The sequence below is a fragment of the Ornithodoros turicata genome, chromosome 2 (assembly GCF_037126465.1).
Source record: "Ornithodoros turicata isolate Travis chromosome 2, ASM3712646v1, whole genome shotgun sequence".
Taxonomy (NCBI): domain Eukaryota; kingdom Metazoa; phylum Arthropoda; class Arachnida; order Ixodida; family Argasidae; genus Ornithodoros; species Ornithodoros turicata.
Genome location: NC_088202.1, coordinates 104,148,787 through 104,174,331, shown reverse-complemented (window position 1 = coordinate 104,174,331; position 25,545 = coordinate 104,148,787). Strand labels below are relative to the sequence as shown.

General features: G+C 49.0%; 1 protein-coding gene across 2 annotated transcripts in view; it reads left to right on the top strand.

Moving 5' to 3' along the window:
- The window catches only part of LOC135383920 (ras-related protein Rab-8A-like), a 107,854-nt gene that overhangs the window by 7,236 nt on the left and 75,073 nt on the right, over positions 1-25,545 (top strand). For both annotated transcript variants that reach the window (XM_064613205.1, XM_064613204.1), the window contains exon 2: positions 15,528-15,588. In XM_064613205.1, the coding sequence (XP_064469275.1) occupies positions 15,528-15,588 (61 nt within the window). The remainder of the gene's footprint in view (positions 1-15,527; positions 15,589-25,545) is intronic.

Sequence of the window (25,545 nt, the reverse complement as noted above, 5' to 3'; positions counted from 1 at the left end):
ACCTCCAAACGCTCAAAACCTCCAAACGCCCATATGCACCAAAAAGAAAAGTTGGTGGTTTTGAGCGTTTGGAGGTTATGAGCAGGAGGGGAGAAGCTGCTCATAAGCACCAAACGTCCAGAACATTCGAATGCTCATATGCACCGAAAGACGGGCGACCACAAAGGACGGGTCTTCCTCTCCCGTATTTGGAACAAGGGCCTTAGGGTGAGAAAGGTAGAATGAACTGAGACTACCAAGGCCGCTTAATGTGTCAGTTTGGAAGTTTGTGAAGTTTGAATTTGGCCACGTGATTTGGCTGAACGTATACGTGTGAGTTTCAATGGGGTTATATCGCAAGTCAATGGGGGTTTGAACCTGACGAACACATCCGCCGTCACACTTCTCTGTTCATGCGCATGCAGCATGTTCCTAATTGGTGCACTTACGTCGCGAGACAACTGTGATCTGAACGAGGCTCGCGTGGCTCAGTGGTTAGCGTGCTGGTCATGTCACGTTCTCGGTTCAGTTCGAATCCCAGTGCCGGCTGTGCTGTCTGGGGTTTTTCCTGGGTTTTCCTCAGACGCTTTCAGACATATGTCCGCACAGTTCCTTTAGAAGTCGGCCCAGGATGCACATTCCCCCAGGCCGTCAGTCGTGACGTTGCCCACCTCTGTGAGGCCAACAACGGCGAGACCTTTCATCGTCACCACAGTGAATTAAATTCGCCTAACTGAGGTAGAGTGTGGCTGACAAAACGTCTAAGAGAAAATGTGGCCGATGGACAGATAATATAATCAACACAGAACGCCGTCTACTCCATAGCGGCTAAGGCTACATATATGCTCAAACAAACGAGTAAGCATAAGAAAAAACGAGCAGTAGAAATAAACTGAAATAAAATTAAACTGAATATATGTTAGAGGACCAACGATACACCCAGTTCGCTTGAACTAGCGGTGCAGGAAGGAGGCTTCGCGCTGCACGGCGTCGCAGTCAGGCACTGGCGCCATCGCATGGTTCTGTAGCGTTCGCTACAGTTCCACAGTATATAAAGTCTGCGTTGTGAAGCGTACACTAGAAGTAGTTTTGTCATGTGTTACAACGTGTCTGTTTTTGCAAGTTCTTGCCTATTTAGGTGTTTTTGAGGGCCTAAGTACCTGTCTGTTTTCGTGGTAAGACATGCATAGATATCGCCTGTATATTGGTGGAAGCCCACTGGAGCAGGTGACACATCACAAGTTCCTAGGCGTGACTCTATCATGGAATTTGTCGTGGAAGCGCCACATAGACGTCATTGAACAGAAAGTCCAACGCTGGGTCAACGTGATTCGTCACTTCGCAGGTATGAGATGGGGGCGAGACGAGAAGGATCTCCTCATGCTGCACAATGCCCTGGTTCGTGGCTCAGTGATGTACAGCCTTCCCGTCCTACACGGACTTCCTCAGACACTGATTCAAAGGATTCGAGCCATGCTAGCGCGCAGCCTTCGGGTATGTCTTGGGGTCCCACGAGGCGCTGAAACCCGTCTAGTAGTGGCTCAGGCCAGGGACATCCCCATTGAGGTTCTCCGTACTCGGGAAACTGCGCGCCACTATCTCCGTCTACGTGCCCATCATAACCGTCCCACTCTGATTCGCAAGCTTCACGCTAGACGGAACGCGACGGTTCATGCTGCTGTGACATCATTCAGACCTCATATCCCCAAATTCATAGTCGACCAGACGGCACCCAAGGTGCCTCCATGGACGTTGCCATCGCCGTCTGTCACTGTCTCCATCCCCGGTCTCAAGAACAACAAAAAGAACTATCCTGATTTTATTCTTAGGCAACTTACCCTTGACTTCGTCGAGGCTCAATACCGCAACAGTACCGCTGTATACACGGATGGATCGTCGACCAGGGACACTTCATCTTCAGCCTTTGCCATTCCATCACAGTCTGTTACACGTGGGTGTCGTCTATCTCACCGTACCTCATCGACATCCGCTGAACTGTATGCTATCTTGTTATTTTTGACATATGCGGAAGACTGTGAACCGCGGCACTGGGTAATTTACACAGACTCCAAAGCAGCTCTCCTGTGCATTAAAAACATGGGCATCCGCGGTTCCCTTGCCTCAGTGGTGATAGACATCCTGTGCGCCCTGAAGTCCCTACAAGATCGCTCCCACTACGTTGCCTTTCAGTGGGTTCCAGGGCATTGCGGAATAACTGGGAACCACGAGGCCGACGCTGCCGCTGCCGCTGCACACCAACAACGACCTTCTATGCCCATTATACTCTCGAGAGGAGACAGAAGATCCCTCCTCAGGCATTTGTCCGATTCCTGGTCTACCCTACAGTGGCAACACGACATTCCAACTATGTCCTCTTTGGGGAATGTAGACCCAACGCTGTCATACCGACTGCCTGCAAAGCTTCCTCGTCCTCTGAAGTCACTCATCCACAGGCTACGTCTGAATGTGGCCTTCACTCCGTCCTATCGATACCAGCTAGGCTGTGAGGCTAGCCCTATGTGCAACGAGTGTGGCGTACTTGCCAACGTTGAGCACATACTCCTCCGCTGCCGGACCTAGGTCAACGAGAGGCGTACACTGCAGTCGCAGCTTGCCACCCTTGGCTGCCGCCCCTTCAACTTGTCGACCATCCTCGGCCCTTGGGACACCGCGGCCGACTCCAGGGCGGCCTTACGTCACGTGGTTGACTTCTTTGAGGCGACAGGCCTAAAGGACTCACTATGACCCCAGCAGCGCCCTCGGACACTCCCACCACCACGATCACGTCTAGCATCGTCATCGCCACTTCGATTATTCCCGTCATCTCTCATCGTCATCACTGATCATTGTCACCACTCATATTAGACCCCTAGCTATGGGGTAGCGTTCCACTCCTAGAGTGGAAAACCTCCCCACTTCATCATCACAATATATATGTTGTTGTTGTTTTCGTGGTTTTAGCGCGTAAATTTCCGAGTTCTACTTATAAGAGGAAGTAACGTTGTTTTTGAATGCCTAAAACGATGGGAAAACAGAAATGAGTTGAAAACCAATCATCCAAAGAACCAATCCAGTCATCTTCCAGACCGAAGATTGAAGACCTATAAGAGCGAGAATGTGTAGAGCATGTTGGATGGAGTTCCGAAAAAAAAAAAGTCCCGGAAAAGTTGGTCTTTTTAAAAATTGGTTCCTTGTTGCGTGGCGGAAAAAATGGTCCCGCGCGGTTCTGTGCGCCCAAAAATACAGGAGCGTCGTTGTGGACATTTGATGAACCGGATCATGGTCAATCAAGTGCTATCATTCGCCCTCCTAATTTGTTCGAAATTGGAAGACATGATTTTTTTTAATTAACGTTAATCTTAATGAACAATAAATGCTACACGCCATTTAATGAGCAACATAAACGTGGTTCCATTTGCTGCACCGCTTGTGTTGTACGAATTGCGTCTGTTCTTTCTGTTCCTCTCTTTATTTTGCGGAGTGTAGACAACGCGACAAGATCAGAAAGCAATTCTGCAATGTCTGCTACATTCTCCTAAAAGTGACAAAAAAACAAAAACAAAAAACAAGTAAGAGTCGTCTTTCTTGAGAACGAACATTCAAATCGCAGTTCTTTCTTATTCTCACTGATCTGGCCATATCTTCTGTTTTGTCGACCAACTCGTGGAGTGGCAAAAGTTGTTTGGATTTCTGTAAACGCTAGCAGCTTGGAATAGTGTCAATGAGAATTTGAACTGGGGAATCACAGCAAAATTTTTGAAGTAAAAATGGTAGGCATTGATGCAAACGAACTCATAATGGAATATCGTTTTGTGCCATTGAGAAAAGAGAGGACGCCAAACAAACAGACCCCAAGCAATTTTGAACGTACACATACAAGAAAGCCTCCAGGAGATATACCTGAATCCTTGCATTTGCGTCAGCATTCTATTTTCTGACCACACCAGTTGCTGTCGCTGATGCTGAAAGAAGCTTCAGCACAATGAAACTGATCGATCAAGAATATCCTGCGCTCAACCATAAGGGATGTCAGGCTTTCTGAGTTTGTATAGTCAACCGAAAACAAGATTATCATATCTTTAGACTATGACGCATTGATTAACCAACTTGCGAAGAACAAGGCTCGAAATAAGGGTTTTGCGTAAATGTTCATGTAAATAGGCCTATGTATGCATAATATGAACCCTACATAAATACCGTACTCCAGCTTCTACATTCCAAGTGAGCCCGGACATATGTTCGGAGGGGGCCACGGTCTTTGTTGCTACAGCACTGGCAGCCGAGTGCCTTTCGCGCTAGAATCAAGTCTTTTGTCCTAGGCTGCCTCCATGTCTATGAAAATAAAGCTCAAATTGAAATCCATAAACGAGAAGGCGACCTGGCTACATACAAGCAGGACCAAGCTGTTACATCAACTTCAAACTGACACATTAAGCGGCCTTGATAGTCTCCATTCATTCCATCTTTCTCACACTATGACCTTGTTCCAAATGCGGGAGAGGAAGTCAGGAAGACCCGTCTGGTCGCCCTACTTTCGGTGCATATAAGCATTCGGATGTTCTGGGCGTTTGGTGCTTATGAGCAGCTTCTCCCCTCCTGCTCATTTCCACCAAACGCTCAAAACCACCAACTTGTTTTCGGTGCACATGGGCGTTTGGAGGTTTTGAGCATTTGGTGCATATGAGCCACAACCATGGGCAACCAATACCCCACGAATACAACGAAGCTTAAAGTTGAGCTTTGTTTTTCTTTCCTTTTAAGTTGAGTACCTGTTTTTAGTGTTGCCCATGCTCAGGCTTGTTTCGTCATGGGTTTCCTCTACCAGCTAGCTTGGGTTTACGCTATTTTATCAATCACGACCGCAAAGTCTTCAGCTCCATGATTTAGGTATAAGTATTCGTTGTGGTGTCCAGCTGAACGAAGGCGGCTTTATGTACCGTGTGATCTCTAATAAAATGCTCACTTTTTTAAATAGTCATTCGGTGCATTAATTTCGTACCAAGAACAATGAAAAACATTGCATATATTGAGGGTTTTTACCACGTGGAGTTGGAGTTGGAATTAGTAAAGAAAAAAATATGGAGATGGTGGCCCCTACAAAACATAGGAGCCCTACATTTTTACTACATATTTCGAAATATGTGTTTTACTACATATTTCGACGATGTTCAGTGCATAGTTGCATGCATATTTCGGGAGTTTTTAGTGCATATTTATCCGCGCTCTAGTCTAATTAGTCAACTAGTAGTTTGCATGGTCTCCTCGAGAAGATGCCCACTGACCGTATAAGTCAATTGCAAAAACGGAATACATCCAGCTCTCATAGTTTTCTTCTTTTTTTAATCTGTCGGAGATATAAAAAACACCCTGTGTACTGTATTATATACTATAAATGTCATAGACGCGACGAATGGTGATTAGTTTGGTTGGTACTTGGTGCTGTCATATTGACCTGGGTTCGATTCCGGGCGCTGGCTCCGCTGGCTCGGTGTTCTCCCTGGGTTTTCCTCCGACGTTTTAAGACAAATGTTGGCGCAGTTCCCTGTGAAGTCGGCCCAGGATGCACGATCCCCCACCCACGCGCGTGCGATAGTCGTGACGTTTCCCGCATGAGCGTGGCCGACTATGACAAGCAGTTCCATCATCATCATCACCATATGGCCGAGTGGACGCAGCCAGAATGCTGTCTTTTCCTGGCTGACACTTCCTGACTAATAAACGGAGTGGACGTGCCCCTCGAGTGGACGTGCCTGGCGTCATGTTGCTCGGGGATGCGACGGATACAGCTTAGAGTTATGGCCGCGCCAACAATAAAGCTCTCTAACATGAATCCAACACGAACAATCGGAAGGAAATTTCTCAATATCACGTAATAGGGCTACGATTCCTGCAAAAGAAGTTATCCGAGCATGTCACATTTCCTATTGGTATCCCTAGTATTTTAAACATCAACATCAACATCCTATTGGTATGTTTTCTGACTTGTCTACGTGGTATGGAGTAGCCGGCTTCCACGTTGGTGGTGCCAATTTTCTCAATTTTTTTCTTTTTCGCTCACTCATTTGTGGGAGTAGCAGAATTCGGCAGGTGACGAATTCAATATCTTCCGTTTTTTTTTCTTCTATAATCAAACTCAAACTCGGAATACTACAGGCGGAGTGACGTCGCAGCCTGCGCATAAATTTAGATGAAGTGGTACTCCATCGGGCGCCGTGTGTCGGAGTTTTCCGGCGCACGTAAAGGTACCGTAAAAAAGCAGACAGGCAGGTTTGTGTTGACGCCGTAGTTAATATTTTTAATTTGCTCGCAATCTGCGATAAAACAACTCTGAGCGACTTCTACTCTTGATGACTATCTAGCTGACACGTAGCCAACCTCTTTCGTTTTAGACCCAGTGTTGTCCGCTTGCAATGTAGCTTTGCCGTCGTAGTTGACGGGCAATGCACAGTAGGTGTCCACTTCGACACAGTGTTGCCCGTAATTTTCGATTTTAATTTTCTAAAGATATGAGTGCGGTTGGGGTGAAAATTGTGACGCACGAGTACTCGGCCTATCGAGTAGATAAATCTTCTGAGATTAACCGCAGTTGGTTGAAATTATCCGGGTGGTTATTATGTAAAATTTCCTCGTGTGTTGCTCGAATAACAACAGCGACAATTAAATTATGAATGACGACGTCGCGGAGCGTTTCCTCGCATAGGCTGCCGAACCCGCCAGTACGTGCACGTGGGTCTTGCCCGAGAAGTCCGTGCTCTTGTACGAGAGCTGCCAGTTCCCTGTGTATTTCACTATAAAAGCTTTGTCAATACAATGTGAAGCAGGAACGCGCGGTGCACGTAAATGGTCGTAAACAATGAGAAATAGCCGAGGCAGGCCACAAATATGGACGACACAAGCACGTAAGCCTCCAATGTCCAGGAATTATTGAATTCAAGTAACTCAGGGAAAAGGTGCTGACGCCAGGAATGGAACCTGGGTCTTCTGAGTCTGGGTCCGGTCAGATATGTTCCTTCGAAAAAGTAATGGAATGAAAATTATTACTACCGGCATTTGACGGACACGTGAAAACGGGGTAGCTGGTACATACGCCTGTAGCTGAAGCCGCTCGACGACAAAGGACAGAACAACAAACACAACTGCTAAACAACAGGATTTATTTACGAACAAATTAGATTGGTGCACGCAAGCTCGTGTACTGTAGAAAGAGGTAACATTTCCTTGAGTTTGAGGGACACACGAGACGAAAAGGATAACGGAAGCCGAATTTATTATTGATCGACAAACATGATTTATTTGCACCGCACAGTGAGTACGCAGTTGTGTTTGTTGTGTACTTTGTCCTTGTCGTCGAGCTGCTTCGGCTACGTGTTTTATTAAAGAGTAATTACCGCTGGTCATCCCGAGAAACCAGTGCATTAAGACCGCGCTCCACCGTTCCCTGGAGTACATACAATGGTCGTTGGTGAAAGTCTTTCGGCGTAAATATGGAGCTCAACAACGAAGGCAATTAACGTGGAGCCGAGCTAATGAGGTTCATTGCACAATCCTTGGAAGTCCCTAACAATGTTTTATTCTCCTTTGTTGATATATCGAACCTCCGAAAAGGAACGTCTCGGAAGCAATTCAGTGAAATGACTGAAGGGATTTTACTGGAAACGAGCTTCTCCGAAGCATCATTTCCATGGTGCACAAAGCTGTACGTGCATGGGGGTAATTATTACATTTTGTTCGTGAACTGCTTATGTGTTCCACGCATGCCGCAATACATTGTTTTCTCCCTATATCGGAGAAGGCTCGCGCATATTACGGAAAGCCGGAAAGACATATAAGAAACAAGTTTCTAAACCGCTACTAGTATTAGTTCGATCAGTAGAAGTAGTTACTAGGGTAGTCCAGGCTGGGGACTGCGATACGTATGTCGTTCTTGTGATACCTTCCTGTTGAAATCCCTTACTGTCCCTGAAGTTGGATACAGACATGTGGTAGTACACTCGTGTGCTTTTGGTGCCTTTGAAGAAGCTGCACACTTACCCCAAGTGGCCTTTAGCGTGACCGAAAGAAAGTTGCTTCGTCGTGAATCAAAGTCGCCTAGAAGCGATATACTGTATTGGAACATTCTTAGTTAAAATTGGATCTTCTATCCCGTTATATAGAGGCACCGAAGATTCTTCTTCTTTCTTTCTGAGTTTCTTTTTTTATGGAATAGCAAGCGGAATCAGCCTGGCTAACATTTCCTCTTTTCTCTTTGCTTTCTATTAAACATATACCCCCCCCCCCCTTGAAAATGGTAAAGCTTCGCGGTAGAAGCATCGAATTTGCCATTTCCAGGGTTTCTTTAGGAAGCGATAGAAGAACCATTTTAAGTATGGTCTAGAAACTAGAGAACAGCACTATTGCGAATTAATACATGTATACAATTTTTAACATTCGCACACATAACGCACGCCACTGTGGAGTGCTCAAGGGGAGACATTCCGATTAGGTGCTTAAATAAAATTATGCGATAAGTAACATTTATTTAATCAAAATGCTGGCACGACCCGAATTGAACAGTCGCTGTTCACGGTGAGGGTCTTCCGAAGGATACCTTTTCTACGAGCATTATTCATACGCCACTCTGTACCTGCTGGGCGTATACTTTCAGAATTGCAGAGCCCCCATCAAATATTTATCCTCCGGTTCCATCTTCTTATTCGACATTCATAACTTTCTCCCGAGCTCTCTTTGCTCGTCTTCCCTCACATGCATATCTGAGAACAGAAAATCAACCCTCTCACGCACATAACCATTTCCTCTGGGTCACGAACACGAAACATATGTTGGATCTATACTCGTAACGTCACGGTCTGCCCACCTTATGTACCTAGTTTTATATACCAATCGATTTCCGCTTCCGGTAGTGCAGCGCGGGCTCCTCGAACACGTTCGTTTATCGCGCGTGGCTGCGCCTTCCGAGCTCGTAAAAAAATATGGCTTCTTATCTCAGTGCGGTGCCGTAAATGACTCAAGGAGATGCGCAAAGGGTCGTCAAAAGAGATCGAACAATGCGCATATCAAAGAAACTGTAACGAACGCCAGTTGGCCTTCTGAATTTGAGCACGTTCATTGGCTGCTAATTGGCACACGCGGAGCGATACAATGGCTGCGTCCTCCGTAAAGCGAAAGTTTCTACGAATAGTAACGTTAATTAAAAGCGTCTCGTATGAGTGACGGACTACTACCGTGGTACCAATACATAGTTGCGCTTCAACCGTGCGCTGTCGAAGCGCGACTACGGCAAACTAAACCCGAGACAAGGAGCACAGACAAATGAGTACATTGATTAAATAAGGATGAGCAGGCAAGCGAGCTGGTTAAGGTTCGACGACGGTAGCAAGCCTTAAGCTTGAGGGAACGAGAGTACGCACAAAGAAGTACGATAGGACCTCGTCCTGTCTACTTATTTGTGCGTCCTCTCGTTCCCTCAAGCTCGAGGCTTGCTACCGTCGTCAAATGAGTACAGACAGTAATGCATCAGCTTGTCAGCACCATTTCGCTTTTGTCGACCATTTCGCTTCTGAAGCGCCACGATATGAGCGACAGGTAAGGTTCTGAAATAAGACCTGTACCTAAGGGCTGCTTGTGGCTTGGCACGAACGTTCTTCTCTTCCGTGTCCGGCTTGTTAACAGTTGTGTTGTTCACACATCCGTCATTTTTGTTTTTGTTTTTCTCCACAGACCGTGTATCTGTCTCGAGAACCTCATCGCATGGCCTGCTTTTGAGGAAAAGAGACGCAGGTGCGAAGTGTTCGTATACACGGATGCATTCGCATTCACGTGAATGTGACCGTTCTCGTGTCCGTTTCGTTGGAGAAATAAACAAATAAATAAACAAGCGAACGGAAGAAAACGTCGCGCCGGTGTGAATCCGCCCTACTGTCTGCAAAGAAAAATGCAGATTAAAAAAGGCGCGATCTTCCGTGTTTATTGGGTATCTATCTCCTGCACAGACGGTCAAAATATGTACAGGTTGTGGTGATGGGGATGGCGTGCTATATTTCCGAGCGATCTGCCTGTCGGTGTGGCGGCACGTTGCTCGGGGGGGGGGGATCGTGCGCCCTGGGCCGACTTCATAGGGAACTGTGACGTACGGCTTAAGACACACACACACACATACATTGGATGGTGATGGGGTGGGCGATTCACCGCCGCTGAGGCGGTACACTGCCCTATTTCGCGTTGGGGGAGGATGAAGGGATGATGATGGGGCTTTGAAAGAGCCGTTGCCAGACCGGTGGAGCACAAGTACTCCGCCAGAAGACGAAGGCCCTGCGTCTGGTGGGCAGCGTTCGGCCACGGACCGAGGATCTTCTCTAGGTTGAACGGCCGCTTGTCAATGCGTTGCATAGAGATTTCCATTAGGGCACGCTCGTGGTGGTATTGCCCACAAGCCAGGATGACGTGGCTGAGGTCGCCGTGCACTCCACAAGTGGGGCAGAGGGAAGACGAGGTGGAGCCGAGACGGTGTTGTAAGGCAGGTGTAAAGGCAACGTTGAGCCTCATGCGGTGGAAGAGAGCAGTTAAGGGGCGCGGTAGTCGCGGAGGAAGGACGAGAGAAAGCGTGGGGTCTACATCAGAGAGAAGGGAGTGAGCTATGTCGTGTTCCCACTGAGCCTGCATCTTGGGACCGGTAAGTGTCGAGAGGAGGTGTCTTCGGTCGCCCGACGACATCATTATCGGGGAAAAAGCTGCGTGCTGATGGGCGTTCAATGCGGCTCTGTCTGCTTCTTCGTTGCCGCTGATACCGACATGTCCGGGAATCCACTGCAATACTACAGTGTGCCCTGCAATGGTCGCCTTCTTATAAGCTTGCAGGATGTCAACGACAACAGGACCGAGGAGTCTACGTATCCCCAAGTTGGCCACACACTGGAGCGCGGGTCTTGACTCTGTAAAGTCGACCCAGGACTGAGCTGGACTGGCTGATATTTTTTGCATAGCAAATCGAATGGCGTAAAGCTCGGCACACGTAGACGGTGTTCTGTGAGAAAGACGGTGACCACAGGAGACTGACTGAGATGGAATGACAAATGCCGAGGACGATCCACCCCGAGTAGACTACCCGTCAGTGAAAACTGACGTTGACGCCGTGTAGTTGTCGTTCATCATGCCCAGGGTAAGCTGCTTGGCGACACACGAGGCTGTATCCCTTTTCCTTCCATGCAGGCCAGGAACAGTTAGGCAGGTGACTGGGCTTGACAGAGACCATGGAGGGGCATTGGGAGCCACTGTCTTCACTACGAAACGCGGGACGCTAGGCTTCAGCTGAGTCATCACCGAGCGGACATTGCAGTGCTTGCGCCTCAAGATCTTCGATGCGAGCGGGTGCCGATGATGGGATAAAAGGCGGAGGAAAAGTCGGCAGGTCTCACCGTAGCGAAGAACCTCCAGCGGGGTGTCCCTCGCTTCAGCAATAACTGCCCGGGTCTCTGCTGCTCGGAGGACGCCGAGGCACACACGAAGGCTTCGCGCCAGGAGGCACTGCAGCTTATGATCTGAAGATGTCGGCAGGCCATTAAGCACCGGCAAACCATACGCGAGGGACCCTCGAGCCAAAGCCCTGTGGACGGCCAACAGAGAGCTCGTGTCACTGCCCCATCTCATGCCTGTCAAGCGACGGATCACTGCAATCCAACGGTGGATCTTGATCTCCAAGCTTGCAATATGCCTCCGCCAAGAAAGCCTAGCATCAACAGTGAGACCGAGGAACCTATGGTGAGACACGTGCTTCAACGGTATGGATCCCTATATCATCGTCATCATGTATTTCTCTCTCTCTCTCAACGGTATGCCAGCAACGGAAAGCTGGAAGGGCCTCATGTTCCGCCTTGTAAAAGGAAGTACTACTGTCTTTTCCATCGATATGTCTAAGTCCGCCAGTGACAGGTACTGCTGGATAGCATCGAGAGCGAGTTGGAGGCGTCGCTGGAGGGCAGGACGGGATTTACCGCTGGTCCAGATACAAATGTCATCAGCATAGATGGAGATAGTCACTTTCCTACCGACGCAACCTCGAAGGCCAGCCATAACAATGTTAAATAAGATGGGGCTCAGAACACTCCCCAGGGGCACCCCATGGGTCAACTCGACAAAGTCTGTATCCCCCTGGCTTGTGCGGACGAACAGTTCCCGTCCATGAAGGAAATCAGTAAGCCATGAGAGAGCTCTGAGAGGCAGGGCGGCATCAACAAGGCCATGGAGGACAGAAGCGTGGCTGACAGTATCGTACGCCCGCCTAACATCGAGAAAGGCAGCCAGCACAGTCTTCTTGCGCACCTTTGCGTCTTCCACAGAAGTGATTAAATCGAGTACCGAGTCTATTGCTGCTCTGTGCCGTCGAAAGCCTGACATTTCTTCCGGGAAGACGCGGCGATGTTCGAGCCACCACTCCAGTCTAGCGAGTACCATGCGCTCCATCAACTTCCCAAGGCAGCTAGTCAGGCTCACTGGTCGAAAGGAGGAGAGCTGCGATGGTGGTTTGCCTGGCTTCAATAGCGGAATAACACGTGCGCGCTTCCAACTGTCGGGTACTTTCCCTGACCTCCATGATCTATTAAATACTTCCAGCAGATACTTCACACATTTCTGGTCAAGGTTGCGGAGAGCCCTATAGGTGACGTTATCCGGCCCAGGGGAGGACCGAACCCTAGACAGCAGCAGCGCGCTTCTGAACTCGGCCAGTGAGAAATCCATATCCATGTCCGGGTCACTATGGGCGCAGCTTGAATCCGTTCGACTAAGGTAGTCACATGTGAAGAAAACCACGTTGTACTTGCAGCCTTCGAAGGAGCGGCAATGGTGTTGCAGAAGGCCTGAGCCACCTCTGCTTCGGACTTTGAGGAGGACAGCGCAAGCGCACCTAAAGGATGCTGGTTCGTGGGAGGTTCGCTTAAACTTCTCGCCACTCGCCAGATCCTCGCAGGTCTGTCAAAAGATGACAACGATCCGCAGAACTGCCTCCAGCGCTTACGATCAATCGCAGCCAGCTCCTTAGTGACTGCCTTGCACGCGCGGCGGGCTTCTTGGATGTCTTTGAGCAACCCAGTTCGACGAGCTGTGCGCTCGACGCGTCGACGGTATGCCCGCAGCTGCTCAACCCTAGGGTTTGAGCCGAGATGTCCAGGAACGACTTTAACATACTTGCTTGATGAACGAAGGGCCTCCTCGATGCATCCTGCCATCTCGTCTGCTGAGAGGTCAGGACGGGTGCTGGTGGAACACAAGGCGCGAAAGGCTGACCAATCCGTTATCGTCACAACTTTATGCCGTTGTTTCTGAAGAAATTTTTGAAAACCAATGAAAATGGGAAGATGGTCACTTCCCCGACCGTCCAGGCCAACCGCCTACGACAGGTACCTGGATACATCCTTTGAGCACAGAAAGAGGTCTAGAGAGTCTGACCGAAAACACCGGCCGAGGAACGTAGATAACCCATCATTGAGAAGATGCAGTCGCAGATCCTCTATAACGTCCGCTCAGATTTTGCCGCAGGTGTCAACCTTTCTGCTACCCCACAAGGGATGGTGTGCGTTGACATCACCAACAACAACAAACGGGGCTGGGCGGGGTTTAAGACAAAATATATACACTTATGGAGTTTTGTAATATCGTGTGGCACGTTGACCAGTAAATTGATCGACGGAAAAAGTGGATAGAATAAGCGGACAGTTAAGCCTTCTTAGCTCGCATTGTGACGTAATGTGATAGAGGAAGAAAAAAAATGGGGACGTAAGTCACTACCAGGGCCGGTGCTAGTGGTGTGCGGGGCCTCATGCAAAGGCACATCGCGGGGCCTGTTTCGCACGATTAAGTGCATACTTGATATTTAAAAAAGTCGTAATCCCTGGTTGAGGGCTTCGTGCGCGGGGCCCAAGGCGGTCGCCTTACTTCCCCCCCCCCCCCTCTATCGCCGGCCCTGGTCACGACGAAGTCACACTGGATAAGCTCACATTGTTAGATGTACCCATTGTCCGACGGAGTTTTCCCGTTTAATACTTTCTTTGCTTTAGCGTACCTGTTTTTCAATAGCTCTCTGTATTAGTTATTGGTAGCCCTGAATGGGAAACATAACAAAGAGCGCATATGTCTCGGAATATGTGGCCGCATCCGACCCACCTGCGCAAGGGATTGTTTGCAGTGATTCAACAGCCAGTCTCCAGGCCATATTGTCTGTCTTGACAAAGGGGTGTCTCGCAACATTGTACACCAGAACCTCGTCACTTACCAGGAATCTACAACAGCATCCTGTAGTGGATTCCGGGACATGCAGGCATTCGCGGCAATGAAGCTGCACATGAGGCAGCGGACATGGCGCATATGTCCTCCGCGCAATATTTTGTGCCATACTCGAAGGCAGATGCGACACACCTGTTGAGATACGTCACACGAACAGTCCTCAGGCAACAGTGGGTAGATGGTCAAGCTCAACCCTGTTTCCTCCTCGTCTACCAGTCTTCTTCGCCTAATAGACCCGCAGTTGAAGTTCAGTGTGCAACAAAGCCTTACTCGCAGGGTGCAGTCACTTGTTCATCGATTTCGATCAACCTCATGTACGGGCGTCAGTTTCTTCACAAAATTGGGAGAGCCAACTCTGCGAACTGCTTAACGTGCGCCGTTGCGGAAGACACAGAGCGCATCCTTATCCATTGTAACAGATATGCCACCCAACGTTCATCATTGAAGGCTGCTCTCGGCCGACTGGACGGTAGACCTTTTGACATTGCAAAGGTGTTAGAGTGTTTGGCCCTCCAGCAAGAGGGATGCAGCTCTGACTACGCTTGTGAATTTTATTGCACAGTGTCCTTTGGAATCCGTTTATTAGATTCGGCGCACTGTCGGTGTGTCATGTTGTGATTGTTGCCGCTGTACCGTATCTTCGTTGTTGCTTTTGCGCTGTCGTTGATGTTGCGCACGTGTTATCGCTTTGTACATAATTGTGGCCCCGAGACTGCGTTTTGGTGGGTGCATGTCTTACGACGCGTTTCTGTTCTTTCTATTTCTCTATGTATTTTATTGGTATTTTTTTTCTTTTTTGTTTGGTTTGAGTTGCGAAATTGGTCGGGTGCCGAATTCAATTTCTCAATTTTTTTTAAGATTTCTTTATCAACTTATCTCGGAATAATACATAAGTGAAAAGATTTGTGTTCAACAGACATAGAGCACAAAATTGCCCGTTGGAGATTGGACTGTGGTTGTAATATCATTTCTCCACGAAGCCCTTTAGCTGCCAAAATGGTGACATGCTGCTCGAGGTTGGCCTGGGCCTACTTCACAGCAACAACACAGCCGATGCTGAGATGCGAACCCAGGTCATCCCCAGGCATGTCAACACTGGATCAACACTCTCACAGTAAAAAAGAAAACGCAAAGAAACAATGTGGGGAAAGAAGAATCGTCGAATTGAATGACGGGAAATATTACGATTTACGAAGCTGCGCTGTTACGATAAAGAACAGTTGTGCCGCTACCGAAATAATCGAAAATTTAACGTGTTCTTTTTCTCTTCACAGGCATCGACTTCAAGCAGAAGATAATCAATCTGGACGGTACACCTGTCAAACTACAAATATGGTGAGTAAATCGCTTACCGCTTTGAGAAAATCAATGCCCACGCCTTGTAATCGAACTCGCTTCGAAAACGCTTTCTGGCTTCGGTAAAAAACACATTTTGAAGTCTTCCATTTTGCTCTCGTCATTCTGCTACGCGCCCCATACATCGTTGTGCTGTTCTGAACGAACGCTTTGCTCCATTATTTTGCCCGGGGGGGGGGGGGGGGCGGGAATATGTTTAATGCAAAGTAAGAAAAAAGGAAAGGGAAAGGTTAGCTATTCCCTAATGCTTTCAAGCAAACAAAAGAAAACAGCTGAGATACAGAAAATTATCAAAAAATGCAGAAGAAACAGATCCTTCACTAATCGTTGCGCATAGGACGCATCAGAGAATGCCCAGGAGTTTAGATTCCCGAAGGAATCGTGTCAGCGCAGACGTGACTTCAGCGTGCTGGGTAGGGCCAAGTAGCACCGCGAGGGAAAGCTCTCGGTAGCCTAGATGAGCAAGGCGGCGCCGGAGACTCGATCGGTGATCTTCGTACCGCTGGCGGGCAATGAGAATGTGTGGCACATCGGCTTCTACGTTGCACGTTGGGCAAAGAGGTGATGGGTGCTGATTCATCTTAAATAGGAGGAGAGGAGTTCGGGCCACATTCAGCCGCAGCCGATGAAGCAGCGATTCCTCGATGCGCGGGATGCAGCCAGGCACAGCATATGTCATTAAAGGGTCAATGGATTTAAGGAAGGCATTGGTTCGTATAGCTTCTTGCTGAAAGAGCTGTGTGCGGTCGGCAGTGAAGCGGCGGATTTTCAGCTGGCACATAGAGTGCGCAAGGGGAAAGACAGTTGGTTGCTCAGCGTCGTGGGCTTGCCGAGCAAGAGCGTCAGCACGATCATTGCCTGAAATTCCGACATGGCTCGGAATCCATTGGAACACCACTTCGTGTCCCAGTGATACAAGTTCAGAGTGCAGGGCGATGATCGTAGTGTAGGTGTTACTGATGACTGCGGCAGAGTAAGAGGCCAGCGCCTCCAGAGCCACTTTACTGTCGGTGAGGACCGACCAGGCCCTGGGCGCACACGAGGAGACATGTCTCAAAGCGGCCAGTAGTGCGAATGCCTCGGCCTCAGCAGATGACATAAGAGGGAGCTTGAAGCCGTGCTCAGCTCCATCCTCTGGGATGCAGAAGGCAGCAGACGACCCAACTAGAGAGACTGAAGCATCGGTGTATATTTGGGTACGATGCCGGTGGTGACTGTAGATGTGGAACAAGGTCAGTTGGCAGGCCACAACTGTTGGCACAACCTTCTTTTTCCTAAGGCCCGGAATTGACGTTTGTACAGTGGGGTAGTGAAGTGTCCACATGGGTGGCGCAAAGGAGGTCCGGGCGGAAGTTGAGGGGATGTTGCTTCGTAAACGGCAAATAGCTTGACCGAATGCAGATGCGGGATAACGTTGCGCAATGTCACAGAGGCAATGGGCTGGATGGCGGGCAAGATAACGTGTGTACGCGTGTAAGGCGACACTATCGTGAATAATAAGCACCGATGGCTCGCGTGCCTCCGCCAAAACAGAGAAGGTTTCCGTTGTCTTTGGCACTCCCAAACAGAGACGGAGACTTCTGGCTTGAATATTGAGCAGCTCCCGCTCGTGAGCGTTGGAGAGCCCATAAAGGACAGGCAGGCTGTAGCGCATAACCCCAAGCAAGAGGGAGCAGTCCACACGATGGAGGTCAGCACAGGACGGGCCCCATGTGGATCCACAGAGGTGCCGGAGCACATTACAGTAGATGCGGGCGCTAGCAGAAAGGGAGTTGATCTGCCGCGACCATGTCAGTCCCCTGTCAATGATGATGCCTAGATACCGATAATGCGAGACGTAGTTCAGTCTAGAGCCAGCTAGCAGTAGGGGGTACTTGGTGAAGGAGCGACGCGTGAATGCCATAGCTACTGTCTTAGCCGGCGAGACCGACAACCCACGGTCAGCAAGGTGCGCCACAAGAAGGTCTAAGGCATGTTGCAGACGACGCTGAATGGCATCACGGCGCGCTGCAGAGGTCCATATGCAAATGTCATCGGCATAGATCGTGATATTGGTATGCTTGGGCAGAAGAGAAGGGAGATGTGCCAGGATGACATTAAACAGGAGCGGGCTGAGGACGCTCCCCTGTGGAACTCCACGATGCACATAGTAGTTGGCACTGTCACCATCTGCTGTGCGTACGAACAGAGACCTGTCAGAGAGGAAGGCTTGCAACCAGGTAAGGGTACAGCCACCCACACCAGCTTCTTGAAGAGACGCGACTACAACATTATGGAGAACACTGTCGTATGCTTTCGCTACATCCAGGAAGACAGCGGCCGTTAGGAGCCCATCAGACTTTGCTTGCTGGATGGAGGAGACGAGATCGATGACATTGTCAATCGCGGACCGTGCTTGCCGGAAACCAGCCATAGCTTCGGGAAAGAATCGGGTGCTCTCAAAATACCAGTTCAATCGTACGGATACCATCCGTTCCATAACCTTCCCGACACAGCTGGTGAGGGCAATTGGGCGGAAGGCATCAATGGCGTGTGGAGACTTGCCTGGCTTCAGGAGCGGCACTATCATTGCATTCTTCCATTCTGCTGGGAAAACACCATCCCGCCAACAATTATTGTAGAGCTTAAGGAGTGCGTGTCGGCCATGGAGGGGTAGATTTTGGAGGGCCTTGTACGTAATACAGTCAGGTCCAGGAGAGGGGTGAGGGGGTGATTTCCTTAGGGCAGCCTCCAACTCCATGAAGGAGAACGGAACATCCAGACATTGCTCCTGCGAGGATTCCAGGACGACCGGGATGGCACGAGCTGACGATTCCTGCGACATCGAAGCTGTCGTTAGACGGGCACAGTATTCATTTGCAACGTCGATTTCCGAGCGTGAGGTTGCTAGCGCGAGTGCTTGAAAAGGGCGCCGTTGAGCAACAGGTGTAGAGAGTGCCCTGAGGATGCTCCATATTCTGGAAAGTGGCGTCCGCGGAGACAAAGAGCTCGCAAAGCGCCGCCAGCGGTTTTTTGCAAGGGTGGCCAGGTGTCTCTGTATGGCCTTCTGAATGCGTCGTGCTTCAGCGATGTGACACGGGAGACCGGAACGACGAGCTTTTCGTTCAGCCCGACGACGAATAGCACGCAACCGTTCATACTCTGCATCAATAGCTGAGAAGGCGATGGGGACACGGCGCGCCGTTGTAGTGCGAGTCACCGCATCGGTTACGACTTCAGCAAAGGAGGAAGAAGTCAGATGCTCTAGCTGCTGGTCTCTGAAGGCCCACTCAAGGGTGGACCGAAAGGCGTTCGAGTCGGAGCTCTTGATGCAGCGTGTAAGTGGGGAGCGCTGCGCACCACGAATGTTAATCGCACAGGGAGGTGATCGCTGCCAAGGAGTTCTGCACCAACTTGCCACGAGAAGCGCCGCGCTATAGATGAGGACACTGCCGTAAGGTCCAAGCACGAAGGCAGGCGCATTGCCTGAATGAATGTTGGTGACCCATCATTGAGGAGGCACAGATCCAAACGCGTAAACAGAGACGCTAACTGCCAGCCCCTCGCATCAGAGCGCGTACTTCCCCAGATAACGTTGTGGGCATTAAAGTCCCCGCAGAGCACGTAGGGAGGAGGAAGAGAGTGAAGTAGTTCTTCGAGACTGTCTGTGTTGAAGGCTGACGCCGGCGGCAAGTAAAGAGACAAAACAGTGACGTCCATAGAACCCAAACGGACTGTGCAGCTGACAACAACAACAACAACTAAATCATGACTATGACCTGGGGTGATTCACCGCTTGAGAGCAGTACCCTACCCCATTACACGAGAAGCATGAGATGTGAAATATGAAAATGAAGTTATGTGCAAGTACAACTCGAACTCCCGTCCTCTGGTTGCGCAACGCTATACAAGAAAGAAGCATATGAAAGAAGCGCCAATGGTCCTTGAGATGCAGGGGAGGACCCTACAGCGTCTGGAGCAAGCCGGTAGCCATGAGGAACTCCAAGAACATCAGAAGCCCTCGACGATGTTGGACATGGCTCTGACATGGGCCAAGAATTGCAGCCAGGTTGAACGTCTGTCGGCTAGCACCACTCAGCTGAGCACAGAGTTGCCGCCTCTCCGTTTCGTAGAGCTTACATTCTAGTAGGACGTGCTCGATGTTCGCTACAACGCCACATTTGGCGCATAGGCAGCTGTCACAGTATCCGATTCGGCACTTGAATTGGGGAGTGAAGGCAACGTTGAGACGAAGCCTGTGCAGGAGGGACGTAAAATAGCGTGGTAAACGGTCAGGAACTGAGAAGGACATAGTGGGATCCACCGAATACATGAGAGACCTGTCAGTGATGTCCCGACTCCACTGCTGGCGAGCTAGTGGCTGAATGAGCTCATTCAGAAGTGATCGCCTGTCTCCTCTTGATAACACCGTTGGTACAACAGTCCGAGACTGTTGGGCAGCCGTTGCCGCTCTGTCGGCTTCTTCGTTTCCGCTCAAACCACAGTGACCCGGGACCCACTGCAGGGATATATGATGACCGTGATCGCTTAGACGCTGAGCCTGATGGAGGATATCAGTGACAACTGGGGCGAGCGATCCACGTATTCCCATGTTGGCTATACATTGAAGAGCAGCCTTTGAATCTGAGTAGATGACCCAGGCTCGCGGATCGTCACAGGGCGTCTTACGTAGAAACAACAGGATAGCATATAACTCAGCCGACGTTGATGATGTGCGGTGTGAGAGACGGTATCCATGTGACACACCGTCAGTTGGAATAACAAATGCAGACGATGAACATTCATGACTGGAGGATCCGTCAGTGAAAACTGCAGTGTGGTCAGAATAGCGATTGTGCATCATATCCGCTGCAAGCTGTTTCAGAACTGATGTAGGCACTTGGTTTCGTTTGACATTAAGACCAGGAATTGACAGTGCGATCGAGGGCACTGGAAGCGACCACGGAGGCGTCGTGGGCACCACTGATCTTGCAGAAAACGGGGGAACCTTAGGTTTCACTTCCATGAAACAGTTGTATGCGTTACATTGCTTCCGGCGACAAACTTTTGCTATTAGTGGATGGCGGCGGTGGTGTGCTCTGAGGCGCAAGTAATGGCGAATGGTCTCCCTCTGCCGTAAGACTTCAATGGGTATTTCGCGGGCTTCTGCTATCACCATCCGCGTTTCCGCGGCTCTCGGGACGCCAAGACATACCCTTAAGCTCCGTGCTAGAATACACCGCAGTCGTTGTTCTTGCGTCTGTGAAATTCCGTGCAAGACTGGTAGGCTATATAGCAGAGTCCCTCGGACTAGGGCTTTGTGGATGGCCAGAAGAGACTTCTCATTCATTCCCCACTTCGGCCCAGCAAAGTGGCGAATGACGGAAATCCACCGGTGTGCCTTTGTGTCCAGGTGATCGATGTGTTTCTTCCAGGACAAGTTGGAGTCTAGGATGACACCCAGGAATCTATGGTGTGCTACCAGCCTAAGAGGCGTATCGCCAAGGAAGAGCTGATACCGATGCATATGCTTCCGAGTAAAAGCCATGACTGCTGTTTTCTCAGTTGATATATCCATGCCTGCCTCCGTTAGGTACCGCAAGATGTTATCCAGGGAATGCTGAAGACGGCGTAGGATTGCAGGCCTCGATTTCCCAACAGTCCAAATGCAGACGTCATCAGCATAGATAGATATATTGACTTTAGGGGCGATACAGGACTTTAGGCCTGCCATTACAAGGTTGAAAAGGATAGGACTTAAAACGCTGCCTTGTGGTACGCCCTGAGTCAAGACAACTTTCGAAGTGACTCCTTCTTTTGTGCGAACAGAGAGTGTTCTGTGGCGCAAAAAATCAGCCAGCCACAAGAACATTCTGTCGGGAACGCCTGCTTGCAACAAAAGATGCAGAACGTTGGCATGACTGACGGTGTCGTAGGCTCTCTTGACGTCCAGGAACACTGCCATGACTATTTTCTTCTGGCTCCTCGCTTGCTCGACGGTGGTGACGAGATCGAGAACAGAGTCTATGGAGCTACGGTTCCGACGGAAGCCTGCCATCTCTTCGGGGAAGGTACGATGACCCTCAAGCCACCACTCCAGTCTATGCAAGACCATTCGCTCCAAGACTTTACCAAGACAACTCGTCAGGCTAACTGGACGAAAGGATGACAGGTCAGATGGGTGCTTTCCAGGCTTTAACAGCGGGACTACTACGGCATCTTTCCAAGACTGCGGCACTTCACCGCTTCTCCATGATGTATTGAAGACATGGATCACACAGGAAACACAGCCGTCGCTAAGGTTTCGGATGGCTCGATAGGAGATTCCGTCTCCACCTGGCGTCGAGTGTACTCGTGACAGGCACACCGCGGCTCTGAATTCACCCAATGTGAAGTCCATATCCATCTGTTCGTTCACCACTGGTTCTCTTCGTGAGATCGCCTCCTGTATCTCGGAAGTGGAAGCGCGGAATATGTCAGTGTTTGAAGCTTGCGAATTTGCGGATATAATCTTGCAGAAGTCCACCGCAACAGAGTTCTCGGACCGCATGAGAGACAGCGCTAGCACTCCCAAAGGATTTTTGGGCGGGAGGGTCTCTCTCAGACTCCGGGCCACGCTCCACACTCTGGCAGCGCGAGTAAAAGGCGACAGCGTTGCGCAGAATTGACGCCAGCGCTCTCTGTCAACATTCTTTAGTTCCTTCTGTACTACCCTGGCAGCATGCCGGGCTTCTATGATGTCTTGAAACAGCCCCGATCGTCTAGCCTTTCGTTCAGCTCTCCGCCTTTGCGCTCGTAGTTGTGCAGCTGACGCACTCTCCTCTGCCATTCGTTTGCAAGGGTCTATGTATGACGGGTGTGTCAGAGCGAACGAAAAGGGCTGCAGAGCTTTGACCTTCACCAGGCTTGGAGACGTACGTTGTATAGCCAGATAAGCGAAAAGACTCGGATATCCTGCATTCGGAGATGCATATCAAGGGGAACTTGTGCCGCCACACGAACTGGCGGAAATCGGGGAGCTTAGACGGCAAACTCCTCGAATTCCACTGAAAGATGGTAGTTGACTTGTACTCCACTGCAGCTAAGCTAGCTCATGCACTGTTCGCTGAACATTCTCAGACAGTCCGTGCCCACACAATCAGTAAGGAAGGAACAGTGACAGGTAGGGAGAAGAGACAGAAGACAGAAGAGAGAAGAGAGACAGAAGAGAAGGGGGGACAAAGTATGGCCGGTGTGGAGGTAGTGTTATGACGAGCTATGCCGTTGCCTGCGGCCTCTTCGAGGCGACACCAGCATCCACCGAGCAGCATTTCCGTCCGCAATGTCGGACGAATCTGTGTCGCCCGCAGACGTCATCTCTTCATTAATAACTGTGTCGCTCGAGTGCTCCAAGGGGTCGCTTGGAAGGTCATGTCTTAAAGCTTTGACGACGACCCCAGCCGGTGACGTCGATGGCTTCCGCTTCGAAGAGCCGTCACCCGGGATTCTTGCCGCGATGTATGAAGCGCGTCCCAGTGCTGCAATGCATGTCCTGTTTTCATTTTGTATCTTATTGTATGTTTCGATCGTATTAGGATAAAATGTCTGCCAATAGAATTCGGGGTGGAAGTGCTACCTTAATGCAAATGGTCTCGAAATTTTACGTTCAGAAGGGAACGTGGAATCGGGGCGGCTGGTCAACGAGCCAGCTGGTATGCCAGCCAACACACTATTGTTATCGGTTGTTTCTTTGGGAGTTTCATGATATTACTGGTTGTGTTCTAACGACCCAAACTGAGGTGATTGATGCAAACTGTATGGCGCAGATTTTACTGTAGCTCATGCAAAGCAATGTTCTGCACGCTGTAACAAGAACCAAGTTTCGCACTTGGATACACTACGTGCGGTCTCTCTATTCTTTCTAGCTGGTTCCCCCCCAAATGCTAAAGTCACGCTGAAGACAACACAAACATAGCACAATGAAGTTTTATTTTTGTGTTGCCTTTGCCGAATGGATCTTGACTTTACCCTTTACGTTCTTCTACAGTCATGCTGAAAAATGAGACCTGGCGGGGTTGAATGCCTGCACTGGCTGTGCGCTCTGAGGATTACAGACACTTTCTTTTTTAATTCTTCCTTCTTTCATATATCCTAGCTGGAATACTTCAAAGTAATTATCGCGAATTTTGCGATCCTTTTTCTACGAATTTAAACTACCCGCGAGATACTGTTAACGATAAATGGAAAGTACAGAAAAATTGTAACTTTTACTTGGATTCACTTTCGCCACATGCCACATAACACGCCGGCTCTGCGGTGAAGAAGCATTCTACATTTCGCGCTGACCCCCTGCGCTGACCATCTGGAAGCTGCGTGATATGCGGATCATGCGAAAGAGGGCACCGCTTGTACGGGACACGTAACAACCGTTGTACGTACCGCGGTGTTCAAAGTTTCCTGTTGACTCACGGACTGGAAAGCAGAAAATGTAACACTATTAAATGACCTCGTCAGGTTCATTTTTGAGTTGCTTACCTGTAGACCGCAAGTGTAGATTGCGAATGCGAATGTCCCTTCCATCCAGCGGCATCATACCTGGGTAGTAATGTCACTACTGTAATGATATTACAGTAATAAATTACTTTTTCTGGTAATTTGTAATGTAATGCATTACTTTTGACATTATGTAATTTGTAATGTAATTTAATTACATTTGAGCAGTAATTTTAATGACATTACTCATGACTTTTTACAAAAGAATCGAGTCTGTGTTCTGTGTTGGAACTTGGCAGAAAGAGAGTTGGCAACTGGCGAGTTAAAAGAATTCCAACGCCCACAATGAATTTCCACATCGTCAACATCGTTACGATTAAGCTCGCAGTAATGACTTTGTAATGTCATTACTTTTTCGTACTAATTGTAATGTAATTTCATTACATTTCAATTGCAGTAATGAGTAACGTAATTTAATTAAATTCTAGCTGGAGTAATGAGTAATGTAATTTAATTACAAGTTAGAAGTAATTTACCCAGGTATGAGCGGCATATCTGCTCCACGAGGCCTATGCACCGTTCGCGATTCGCGTGCAATATTTAGGGCACTTCCTGCTATTATAATAGTAAAATTTGGAATGTATTTGGCGATAGGACAACGGCGCTTCAGACCAACGTTGCTTCCGAAGAGCGAGAAATTGTCAAGTCGATGCTCAGTGGGGTGAATCATTTGAACAGCACTTTTTACGTTCTGATGGCTAGACAGCGCTTTCCATCGACCCTCTAAAAAGTAACGGATCTTGCGCATGAGCTACAGTAAAATCTACGCCATAAAGTTTGCATCAATCACCCCACTTTGGGTCGTTAGAGCACAACCAGTAATATTATGAAACGCCCAAAGAAACAACCGATAACAATAGTATGTCGAACATTTTAAGAATGGCGTTTGCTCCTTTTTGTCTTTCTCTCTGCCTGTCTCTCTTTCTCTTTCCTTACTTTCTCAAGAGCACTTTTATACCACGTGTAAAGGGTCCGCTCCTAAATTACAGTTCCCTGATGGGGAACTATAAAGACTACGAGACTGTTAGCTTTTAACGACTTCTCAGGACAGTTAACGAAACGTCCGGTCTGTTTCATCTCATGCTTCTTCCCACGAAATATTTTATTAGCATAAAGCAAACGGAAAGCAAAGTGCCGTCGAGTGTTGCAGAGTACGCAAAAAATAAGTAACCCGTGCGCCGAAACTGATAACGCCAGTTTCCATTTCGAAATACAAGTTTCGAGTGCTCCGTCGACTTCTCCACGTATGAATAAAGAAAAGATAGAATGTCTTCCTATATACACTTTAAGGAACGAGTTGGGCAGCAATTGCAGACTTTAGTCCCTTAGATTGTAATTGCTCCCCATTTTAGTTCCCTGACTCTGAGATTTACTCCCCAGAACTCCCGTGCACTGAGTCCCGAAAGGGACCAATGGCCTTGGAAA